The sequence below is a fragment of the Salvelinus alpinus genome, chromosome 34, assembly GCF_045679555.1.
Source record: "Salvelinus alpinus chromosome 34, SLU_Salpinus.1, whole genome shotgun sequence".
NCBI lineage: Eukaryota > Metazoa > Chordata > Actinopteri > Salmoniformes > Salmonidae > Salvelinus > Salvelinus alpinus.
Window position 1 is genome coordinate 9,144,639 of NC_092119.1, and position 12,365 is coordinate 9,157,003.

Here is a 12,365-nt window from a genome sequence, read left to right on the forward strand (position 1 = left end):
CATGGTTTCCATGGTTTTAATGTGTTTGATACCATTCCATTCCAGCCATTATTATGAGCCGTCCTCCCCTCAGCAGCCTCCACTGGTGTAAAATATTGGACCGTTGGCTTTCATATTCTCAGAGCTGCTCAAGCAATTTCTCCAACTGTCAACACATTCAAATAAATAGAGGATGCGTACCGGAGCCGCGTTGGTTGGGAATTGTGGAGAGGTGCGCATTTGGGCTGTGTCCCATGCGAATGGTGGTCTCAGAGCCACGTAGCTATGTCACGACGGGACTCTGATCGCGTCTCTGCTTCTGTGGACTATGATTTACGCTCAAGGCTACGTTTAGACAGGCAGCCCAATTCTGATTTTTCCCCCCCCTAATTGGTATTTTGAACCAATCACATCAGACCTTTTTCAGATCTGATTGGTCTTGACCAATTAGTGAAAAAAAAGATCAGAATTGGGCTACCTGTCTAAACGCACCAACAGAGCCTGATTCAGTTGAGATGAGTGCAGACGTTCACATGATTTATTAATTGACGTCAATGGGAGACTACCTTCCTAGATCTGCCCCCTACAATACAAGTCGGATAGGATCATATTTAGCATTAGGATGAGTACTCTGGGGCCCACCGGAACTGTACTGGCTCTGACATTTTCATTTCCAGCTACAATGGATGTGTAGCCAGGCCAGTGCAGTACAGCTCTGCTCCTCTCGGCTCAGTACAGATCCAATTATTCCACTGTGTGCAGAGTGTGAAGGACCTCGTAGTAAAACCCAGGATGGGAGTCACTGTGTGCAGAGTGTGAAGGACCTCGTAGTAAAACCCAGGATGGGAGTCACTGTGTGCAGAGTGTGAAGGACCACGTAGTAAAACCCAGGTTGGGAGTCACTGTGTGCAGAGTGTGAAGGACCTCGTAGTAAAACCCAGGATAGGAGTCACTGTGTGCAGAGTGTGAAGGACCACGTAGTAAAACCCAGGTTGGGAGTCACTGTGTGCAGAGTGTGAAGGACCTCGTAGTAAAACCCAGGATAGGAGTCACTGTGTGCAGAGTGTGAAGGACCACGTAGTAAAACCCAGGTTGGGAGTCACTGTGTGCAGAGTGTGAAGGACCACGTAGTAAAACCCAGGTTGGGAGTCACTGTGTGCAGAGTGTGAAGGACCACATAGTAAAACCCAAGATGGGAGTCACTGTGTGCAGAGTGTGAAGGACCTCGTAGTAAAACCCATGATGGGAGTCACTGTGTGTAGAGTGTGAAGAACCGGGATGGGAGTCACTGTGCAGGACCACGTAGTAAAACCCAGGATGGGAGTCACTGTGTGCAGAGTGTGAAGGACCACATAGTAAAACCCAGGTAGTAAAGGACAGGATGGGAGTCACTGTGTGCAGAGTGTGAAGGACCACATAGTAAAGGAACAGGATGGGAGTCACTGTGTGCAGAGTGTGAAGGACCACGTAGTAAAACCCAGGATGGGAGTCACTGTGTGCAGAGTGTGAAGGACCTCGTAGTAAAACCCAGGATGGGAGTCACTGTGTGCAGAGTGTGAAGGACCTCGTAGTAAAACCCAGGATGGGAGTCACTGTGTGCAGAGTGTGAAGGACCTCGTAGTAAAACCCAGGATAGGAGTCACTGTGTGCAGAGTGTGAAGGACCACATAGTAAAACCCAGGTAGTAAAGGACAGGATGGGAGTCACTGTGTGCAGAGTGTGAAGGACCACATAGTAAAACCCAGGTAGTAAAGGACAGGATGGGAGTCACTGTGTGCAGAGTGTGAAGGACCACATAGTAAAGGAACAGGATGGGAGTCACTGTGTGCAGAGTGTGAAGGACCACGTAGTAAAACCCAGGATGGGAGTCACTGTGTGCAGAGTGTGAAGGACCTCGTAGTAAAACCCAGGATGGGAGTCACTGTGTGCAGAGTGTGAAGAACCACGTAGTAAAGGAACAGGATGGGAGTCACTGTGTGCAGAGTGTGAAGGACCACGTAGTAAAACCCAGGATGGGAGTCACTGTGTGCAGAGTGTGAAGGACCTCGTAGTAAAACCCAGGATGGGAGTCACTGTGTGCAGAGTGTGAAGAACCTCGTAGTAAAACCCAGGATGGGAGTCACTGTGTGCAGAGTTTGAAGGACCTCGTAGTAAAACCCAGGATGGGACTAATTGTGTGCAGAGTTTGAAGGGAAGGGAGTCATTGAAAATGTTTCTTTATTATCTGACATTTGAATAATTGACCAAACAGACATTTACAACTACGAGACTCAAATTCTTGTTGTTACCACAACAACACAAAAACACTTCTCTGTTTGTTATGTTGATTAGAGTGAACATGAGAGATGCAGTTCAGTAGGAGACCTGTAGCTTATGTATTGTGATTGCACATCATCCTACACTAACTAAACAGTATATTTACATGCTAACTAAACATCCTCTTACGCTAACTAAACAGTATATTTACATGCTAACTACAAAAGGTGATCAACATTAAAAGTCCATATATACAAAAAGGTAGAAGTCCATATATGGCAGCACAGTGATCGTTCTGGTCTGTCCTGGCACCCCAATGGCGGAAGGAGCATCCAGCTAATGTCAGGAAAGCAGAGTCACTGCCCATATTCTGAAAACATCTGAAAGAGTATCGCCCCCCCCCCCCACCCACCCCCCTCTTTTCCCACAAGCACTGACTTTTCTGATAGCTACTTTAAGAAGAAATGTACTTAATCTACTACGACTGATGTGTGGTTGTCTCACCTAGCCATCCTAAGATGGATGCAGTAATTGTAGGTCGCTCTGGATAAGAGCGTCTGCTAAATGACAAAAATGTAGATGTAAAATGGCATTCACCACTCCTTGCCAATGCCTTCATATCAGGCAATTCAGGAGTGACCTGGTGTCTCAGAGGTTTCCACCTGATCAACGTTTATCCCACAGTCAGAGCAGTGGCTCCGATCTAACATTTAGCGGCCGCTGCCAACAAACTGACTCAGCTCCAGCCACCTTAAAAATGGGAATTGATGGAAATTATGTAAAAATGTACCACCAGCCACTTTAAACAATGCCACCTAATATAATGTTTACATACCCTACATTACACATCTCTTATGTATATGTATATACTGTACTCTATATCATCTACTGCATCTTGCCATCTTATGTAATACATGGACCACTAGCCACTTTAAACTATGCCACTTTATGTTTACATACCCTACAGTACTCATCTCATAGGTATATACCGTACTCTATACCATCTACTGCACCTTGCCTATGCCGTCTGTACCATCACTCATTCATATATCTTTATGTACATATTCTTTATCCCTTTACACTTGCGTGTATAAGGTAGTAGTTGCGGAATTGTTAGGTTAGATTACTTGTTGTTATTACTGCATTGTCGGAACTAGAAGCACAAGCATTTCGCTACACTCGCATTAACATCTGCTAACCATGTGTATGTGACTAATAAATGTGATTTGATTTGATTTGACTTCTCACTAGTATCCCAATTGATTGTGTTATCTTTCGATTTTACAGGTTTACAAAACTCTTTCCATACCCAGTACAGTCATAAGGAGTTTCTCCAGTGTGGATTTTCTGATGTGCCCTAAGGCCAGAGATCTGCCCGAAACGCTTCCCACAGTCAGAGCAGCCATAGGGTTTATCTACAGGTGAGCGCATGTGAGGAGGCCTGTGTGTTACCTGGTGTGTTTTTAGATAATCTACCCGGGAGAAACATTTCTCACAGTCAGGGCATTGATACGGTTTTTCTCCCGTATGTTCCCGCTGATGTCTCTTTAAGTGTTTTGCGTGGGCAAACTGCTTCCCACACTCAGGGCAGACATGCGGCTTTTCCCCAGTGTGTGTTCGCTGGTGTTCTGTAAGGTTACCTAGTTTGCCAAAGCTCTTTCCACAGTCGGAGCAAAGGTACGGTTTTTCTCCCCTATGTATTATTCTCTGATGATTTTTCAATTGGGTCGAATTATTGTAGCTTTTATCACATTCAGGACATTGAAAAGGTTTCTCTCCCGTATGTGACATCTTATGAACTTTCAACCGATCTGATCTTGTAAATTTCTCATCACAACGCTCGCAGTGGAAAGGTTTCTCTCCCGTATGTAACCTCTTGTGTTTTTTCAAATTACCTACTGAAGAGAACCTTTTTTCACAGTCAGGACAGTTGTGAGGCTTCTCTCCAGTGTGAATCCTTTCATGTGCTTTTAAGTCCTCTTCTATGAGGAAACTAAGACCACAGTTAGCGCAGAGGTGAGGCTTCTCTCCAGTATGTTGTTGTTTATGTCTCTTAAAGGGTATCCAAGATGTAAAACTTTCATTACAGTCTGGACAGTGGTGGCGGGGCTTCTCTCCAGTGTGTGTGTACAGGTGATGATTAAGACCCGTTTGTGTTGTGAAGCTCTTCTCACACTGAGAGCACTGGTAAGGTTTCTCACCAGTGTGTATACGCATGTGTTCTTTAAGATGTGATCGTTTTGTGTACCTCTTTTCGCAGACGGGACACTGGTGAGGCTTTTCCCCAGTATGCGTTCGCTGGTGGGCATTAAGGTTGCCCAGTAGACCAAAACTCTTTCCACAGTCAGAGCAAATGTAAGAAGATGCTGCATGCACTGCTCTCTGGTGAACTTTTAATTGCTTAGAATCGTGGAATTTTTTTGCGCAAACAGTGCATTCGTAAGGCTTCTCTTCAGAATGTATCTTCATATGATCTTTTAACTGATCCGCTCTGGTGTACTTCTTATCACACTGTGGGCAGCGGAAAGGTTTCTCTCCTGAATGCAACAGCTTGTGTTTCTTTAAACATCCCGCTGTAGCAAAATTTTGCCCGCAGTCAGAGCAGTGGTGAGGATTCTCTCCTGTGTGAATCCTTTCGTGTGCATTTAGATCTTCTAATAGAGAGAAACGAACACTACAGACAGAGCAGTGGTGAGGCTTCTCCCCAATGTGCTTGTGTCTCTTAAATTCGATTTCATTAAGGAAATATAAATTGCAATCTCCACAATGGTATAGTTTCTCTCCAGTGTGTGAGTACATATGTCGCTTAAGATGTATTTGTTTTGTGAAACTCTTTTCACACTGAGAACACTGGTAAGGTTGGTCACCAGTGTGTGAACGCAGGTGTTCTTTGAAGTGTGAAGTGCTATGGTATTTTTTCCCACATTCAGGGCAGTAGTGAGTCTTTTTCCCAGTGTGCGTTGCCTTTTCGGCAGTGTGTGTTGGGCTTTCCCCAGTGTGTGTTTGCTGGTGTTTTACCAGCTTGTCTTGTTGAGCAAAATCTGTTCCGCAGTCAGAGCCGAGGTCAGGTTTGTCAACAGTATGGGCCGTCTCCTGACATTGTTCTCCTACATTTCTGGAACTTGGCGATCTATTCTCAGAAACAAGTCGGAAATTAATCTTCTCTTCAGTATGAGACATCATATGTTCTTTCAACTCATCTGAAGTACTGTACCTCTTCTCACATTGCAGACAGTGGAAAGGTTTCTCTCCTTTGTGTAACTGCATGTGTTCCTTTAAACTTTCCTCAGCGGAGAACTTTTGATCACAGTCAGGGCAGCGGTGAGACATCTTTATCTCGTGTAATAACAGGTGCTCTTTAAGATTTGCCTTCATTTTAAAACTCTTCTCACATTGACCACATTGGTAAGGCCGCTCCCCAGTATGCGTCATGATATGAACTTTCAACTGATCTGATCTGGTGTACCTCTTGTCACAATGGGGGCAACAGAAAGGCTTAATCCCTGAATGTATACGCTTGTGTTTAGTTAAATAGCGTGCTGTAGAGAAAGTTCGGCCACAGTCAGAGCAGGGGTGAGGCTTCTCTCCAGAGTGCACTGGCAGGTGTTGATAAAGATTTTTACTCTTTATGAAACTCTTGTCACACTGTGAGCACTGGAAAAGCCTCTTACCACCATGTAATCTCAAGTGTTTTTGAAGACCCGCATTACTAGAGAATCTCTTCTTACATTCAGGGCATTGGTAAGAACTCACAGAAGATAAACTTTCTTTGCTACCTGAACAGGGTGACGACGTCTCTCCAGAGTGTGTGTGCAGGTGCCGTTTAGGCTGTGATCGTTTTGTGGATCTCTCCGTACGTTGAGGGCTGTGGTGAGATCTCTTTGCTTCGTCAACTTCCTGGTGTTTCTCCCCTGGTGTAGATAATGTCTCCACTGATGAGTCTAAGGACTCAGGACCCTCTCCTGTATGAATGACAACAGAAAAACATGTCGGAGTTGCAACAAGTTACACGATATCAACTTTGAAAAGGTGCAACACCCGCACACCATTAAAAACATATTTTAACTTTAAAAAAAGGAAAGATTCACCCATTTTGGCAGAAATACCGCCTGTATTTCTGCCTGCTTGAAAGTTGAATAGTTCAGATGCGCATGAAAACATTAACTAACCCTGGGAGTAAATAAAACAGTCAAAAAGGGGTGAATCTTCCCTTTAAAAGCGTGATGTTTCTGCCTTCAACAGAACATCAAGGCCATTGACAAAGGCTGAAAACGTCAAGCTTAATAGTTGTTTAAATACAATAAAGACGTTGTTTTTTTGTTTTTTTTTGTTTTTTTAATGGTGAGTGAGAGTTGCGCCTTTTTTCCTTCTCGATGATGATCAAATGTCTTGGTTGCTCCTCAACTCGTGTCGGTTGAGCAATGAGAACCCCTCCACTTCTTTCCACCAGATCAACTTTGAACATGAGCACAAATCGGCATGATCATGCAATGTGACATCATCGCCCTGCAATGTGGCGTCTTAAAATGCAATCTGTTCTATTCATACCTTCATTAGCAAAGACCGAAATCATCTCCTCCTGCTCTTCCGCTTTGATGTTGAATCTCCGCCCCAGCATAAACCTACAGTCCTCCAGCAGCACTGTTGCCTCCTGCTGTACAGACCGTGTGCCACTGTCACAACCAGGATCTAGTGACTCCCTCTGCTCTGGTATAATGAGCCACTCTGGAGCTGGATCTGCCAACTTCCTGTTATGAGGCAACCGAGATCCTCCCTCCTCATTCGGTTCTCCGTCACAGCTTGCTTGTGAGGTGTCCACCTCTGCTGTCGCTGATTGGCTGGGACTCATGGGCACACCCCTGGCATCTTCCTGTATTCCTTTGATGTCTTCTTTCAGTTGGAGTAACCGAGACGTTCCCTGCTCATCTGATTCCATCTGATTTACATTTTCACAGTATTCCCCTACTACACGACGCAATGAACGTTGAGTCTTTCCTTTGACTTCTGACCCATCTTTGCCTCCTACTCCAATACGTTCACACAGGTAACGTAAATTGTCCTCAGTTAAAGTATATAAACTTAGTTCGATTTCATCCAACAACGTTTCCCTCTCTCGACTCATATTGTCCTACTCAAGTCGTGTGGCAACCTTCGACTGGTCAGCCAGCTAGCTCCTCCAAGGTCTCGGACACGTTGCACACTTCTCCTGCGTGATGTGTGCTGATGCTCACATGAAAATAAAGCTGTGCTGCCTCCAGGGTGGACTGAAGGTATCTAGGACATGGCCTCGCTCTCCTGAAATAAAATCACACAAGAGAAGGGGAATGAATATCCCAGAATGCCTTGTTGACTTGTTACCCACAGTGACATAACAATAACAAAGCTTTAACTTAATAGCTTTTTTAAACAATAATTATTGATTTGTTCCTGGAGTGCCAAAGGTAGGCAGGATAAGGCTGCCACCTAGGGCGGAATTTTCCGAGCTAAACTGACCAAAACGCACCTCCAACAACGCATTACACCTCACACAATTCTGCCCCAAAACAATGAAAACGTTTCGCCCAGTGGCATATGCACTATTTAAACTTTTTTAAAAGGCACTCGCACATCTGAGCAATCTTCTTTGCATGTGCATGGCAACAGCCGGATAATATGAGGAAAAAGAAGAAGGAACCCGCACACCGTTCTTGATCGTATCACTGATCTTTAATAAGCTTTACGTATCGGCCTCACCGCCTTCGTCAGAGATTTTTTTTATTTTATTAGCATCCTTATATAGACATAGCCCCACCCACATCCGTTCCACGCATTGAAAGGGGTTGGAGTCGAGGGAAAACAAATAAGTGATACCAAATATAACAATATGCATTTCATAAATATTTGAATAAAGTGTGTACATAAAATGTATTAAACACGTCTGTAAAACCACAATGAGGACATCGACCTACCAAGCAAGTTTTCATAAATCATTGGGTACAGTGCAAGAAAAACGTCAAAGTAATCTGAAATAGAGGCATAATTCATGTCCACATTTACAACATAACACACATAGTCATTTCATCATGAAGACCTTTAGGAAATAATGTCTGGAGGGTGAAAAAAACAAAACATTTATTTTGCTCAGGGTATTATTTATATCACATCCCCTGTCTGATAACACAAAATCAAAAAAAGGTAGAAATGTCATGTTTTATGTCATTAAAATGAACTGCGACTGAATAATCCCTGTCGTATCTCCTGATGTAACTTTTAAGTTCAAAAATTCTCTGTTTGAGAGAACGAGAGGTTTTACCTACATAGCACAGCCCACATGGACATTTAATCATGTAGATAACATGGGGGGGGGGGGGGGGGGGCACGTAATAATGTCACTCATTTGGAACTGTTTTCCTGTATGTGGGTGGCAGAAATATTCACACTTGATCATATTGTTGCACGGTGCGCAACCTCTGCATCTAAAGCTACCCTTCGGAAGAGGGCGTAAATGAGCTTGGCTGATTGTCTTTTGTGGTTGGCAGTTGGCATGGACCAATTTATCGCGTAAATTGCGAACTCTCCTGTATACAATAAGTGGTGGATTCTTACATTCAGCTGGCAAAGCTGGGTCCGATGAGAAAACATGCCAGTGTTTCTTGACAGCATCTCCCACTTTTCGCGAGTTCAAAGTATATGTGGTGGTGAACATTGTTCTTTAGCTCTAGTGGGTGTTTTTGTAGCAGTTCATCTCGTGTTTTCCCCAATGACAAATTAAGAGTTTCATCCACACATTATGGAGAATAGCCTCTTCTTAGAAACCTATCGTTCATCTCCGCTGCTTTTTCTAGATATGTCACTCCACAGAGGACTGACTATACAGCGCAGTCTGAAAAACGGGCTTCTTGGAAGTCCTCTTTTTAATGGCTCAGGGAGGAAGCTGTCCCCTTGTAATACAGTACTTCTGTTCGTTTCTATACAGAGTTGTAAACAGGGTTCCATTTGATTTCTCAATCCACACGTGGAGGTAATGAACACGTTTAGTGTCGCATTCAACAGTGAATTTGAGATTGGGGTCAATGTCATTGAGTCGTGACATAAAGTCTGACAGCTCTTCTCCCGCCCTTGACCGGGAGTTTCACTCCTTGGGCTAAATTATAATAAATCTGTGATTTTAATTGTAGGCCTATTCGTAGTTTTTTTTACGAGCTAGTCATAGCAAAAACATTAAATACTGTGCTTTTCCTGCTGTGTAAACACAATGATTCTCATTGCAAATTGCAAATGACCTCATAATAACTCCCGATAAACTTGGGTAGCTGACATGCTGATCAGATAGCCACAATTATTAGTCTTAAACTTGTCAGGAATCAGGACTGGGCTAATAATGCCAACACAGCTGCCTGTTTTAGAAACGGTATGGCATGGATAGGCCTTCACAAAACTACATTGCGGCCGACACTATTATATTTTGCGGAGACAGGAGGGCGGCAATTTTTGGTGCTTGTCTAGGGGCGGCAGAATGGCGAGGACCGGTGTTGTGCCGAGAATCCCCCCCCCCCCACCCTCTTTCTAATTTTCTTAATTTTTGTGGCTAGTCAAATACTTTCTATAGAACAAACTTCACGTCAGGATAGGCAACCGAAAATAATAAATGTGTGTTATATTAAACATAACATAATGTTGGCAAGCAATAAACATTTCAGAATGGCTGAATTATTATCCTTACAATTACTAAAAATACTAGTCGAATAAGACATGGGAGAGATTACGAATTTTGCCAGAGATTTATTTATAGACTAATATAAAATCAGTAGCGGATTTAAGTACGGGCGTCATGGGCATCTTGTCCGGGGGGACCGGACGCCGGCACAACACCGGGCCCGACTGCAGGTTTGTGTCAACCAACACCACATCAATTCAATCGCCGCATCAAACACTAGGCCATTTAACTAAATGCAACACACCTGGTCTAACCAGGCCTAAAGGAAATAGGTTACCAAGTGAATGGAAAAACAAGAGGCCCCTGTGGCATTCAGGACCAGTGTTCCCTGCTCTGTTTTGAGCCACATACTAACGTTAGCGTGCCAGTGTATACATCGAGGTAACAAGACCAAAACGATGAAGTATCTATGATTATTTCACTCACCAGCTTGACGATTTGAGAAGGTGTGAAACTACCATACAGAGATGTTAAGTATTTGCTATCATGTTTTCGGGCTCAATTGCCCGTATAGCCAGCTAGCTGTTAGCAATACTAGCTAGGTAGGTAAGACATCTAACCTGCTAGAGTCGAACAATGAACATGTTTTGAACACGTGCAAGCGGTCTTCATTGTTAGGTTACTTTCAGGACTGTAAATATAATGGACGTGTCCTTGCAAGGCAACATTTAGCAATGTATTTAAAAAGTGAACAAATTAAGCTATGAATCAAAGTCGGACCTTTTTTACTTACCTTTTCCCATCAGCGTCTCCTCAGCAACACTAAAAGAAAAATACTTCCGGGTCACGGAATTTTGGAAGTTTGCAAAATAAAAGTCCCTCATGTAATAGAACACTGTCATTAACCTGTATTTATTAATTGTCTAAACATTAACAGTAACTAATATTTGTTCATATTTAAGTGGCATTTGCATTACATTTGGGGTTTTAAAATATGTCCAAGGTCAAAATGCCTGGACACTATATGGTACAAATATATAGCAGTGTAGAGGAAAAACAATTCTTTGTGCAGGCGTTAAAATGGTGTGGGGAGTACTCAGTAGGGTAATTACATGGGGCGTTGAATCATGGAGTGTTGCTGGCCTTATACTGTGGTCAAACGGCCCTTGCAGAGCAAGGGGAAACCCTACTTAAAGTCTCAGAGCAAGTGACGTAACTGATTGAAATGCTACTAGCGCGTACCCACTAACTAGCTAGCCATTTCACATCCGTTACACTCACCCCCCTTTCAACCTCCTCCTTTTCCGCAGCAACCAGTGATCCGGGTCAACAGCATCAATGTAACAGTATAACTTTACGTCGTCCCCTCGCCCCGACACGGGCGCGAACCAGGGACCCTCTGCACACATCAACAACGGTTGCCCACGAAGCACGGTCGTTACCCATCGCTCCACAAAAGCCGCGGCCCTTGCAGAGCAAGGGGAAACCCTACTTAAAGTCTCAGAGCAAGTGACGTAACTGATTGAAATGCTACTAGCGCGTACCCACTAACTAGCTAGCCATTTCACATCCGTTACATATGCAAATTAGTAACTGGAATATAAATGTCATTAATGTGTCAAGTACATTGTCTGGTTGATCTAATTGCACACCACAGACCAGCAAATATTCTTTACATCATCACATCAGTAGCTGTAACAAGGAAGTAAAACCATTGAACATTGTTACGTAATATGACTTCATCTTTTCTGTTCAAAGACCAACATCTTCCACTGTGATGTTGACTCTCTGCTCCAGCAGCACAGTTACCCTCTTAAGAGTTGGCCAAGATGCCATCTCTGGAGCCTGCTGTACACTCTGGGTTCTACTGTTACAACAAGGACCCAGGGACTCTGTAGGCTGTCTCAGTTTGGAAGGACAGCGGCAGGCTAAGCAGGTCCTCGATCTCCTAAAATAAACACACACACATATATACATATACACACAAAAGGAAATCAATATGCCCCACTAATGGGTTTACCACTCTAGTGTTTACAAGGTTGAATAATTTCTAATTCCCAACATCTCCTCCTCAGTCCATTTACAAGTGGATGTTCTAGGCTTCTGAAGTTGTGCTCAACTTTCTAATCTCCTGTCAGTTTATGACAGTTTAAAGTCTTTATGACAGATTACTCACCCCTCTCACTCTGCTGTGGTATGAGTCACTGTGGAGTTGACTTTGCCTCCAGCCTGTTGCTGCGAAACCAAGCTCCTCCCTCCTCATTCTGTATTCCTTAGATGTCTTCCTTCGGTTGGTGTAACCGAGACATTCCCTGGTCAGTTGGTTCCAGTAAATCAACATTTTCACAATATTCTTATTTTACCCAATGAGCGTTGACTCTTTCCTTTCACTTCAGATTCATTTATTCTACAACGTTCAAACAGGTAAAGTAAATTGTCCTCAGTTAAAGTCCATAAACTCAGTTCGAATGTCATCCAACAACGTTTCCCTATC

At 43.6% G+C, this 12,365-nt stretch overlaps 1 protein-coding gene across 2 annotated transcripts; it reads right to left on the reverse strand.

The window, feature by feature from the left end:
• Positions 1 to 3,287: 3,287 nt before the first annotated feature.
• Positions 3,288 to 10,755, reverse strand: LOC139563627 (zinc finger protein 585A-like). Of its 2 annotated transcripts, none has more exons than XM_071382464.1 (3): positions 10,665 to 10,755; positions 6,784 to 7,530; positions 3,288 to 6,197 (listed from the first exon to the last, which is right to left on the reverse strand). In XM_071382464.1, the coding sequence occupies exons 2-3, from the start codon at positions 7,355 to 7,357 to the stop codon at positions 3,517 to 3,519; spliced, it is 3,255 nt and encodes a 1,084-aa protein (XP_071238565.1). In that variant the 5' UTR covers positions 7,358 to 7,530; positions 10,665 to 10,755; the 3' UTR covers positions 3,288 to 3,516. The 2 variants fall into 2 exon arrangements, with proteins under 2 accessions (XP_071238565.1, XP_071238566.1); XM_071382465.1 differs by lacking the exon at positions 10,665 to 10,755 and adding an exon at positions 10,358 to 10,650.
• Between the last annotated feature and the right edge of the window lie 1,610 nt (positions 10,756 to 12,365).

Excerpts from the sequence above, each read along its gene's own strand:
- LOC139563627 (XM_071382464.1), bottom strand. The coding sequence starts at position 7,357 with ATGAGTCGAGAGAGGGAAACGTTGTTGGATGAAATCGAACTAAGTTTA. Across the intron at positions 6,198-6,783 it reads TTCGGTCTTTGCTAATGAAG|GAGAGGGTCCTGAGTCCTTA; the intron begins GTATGAATAGAA and ends TCATTCATACAG.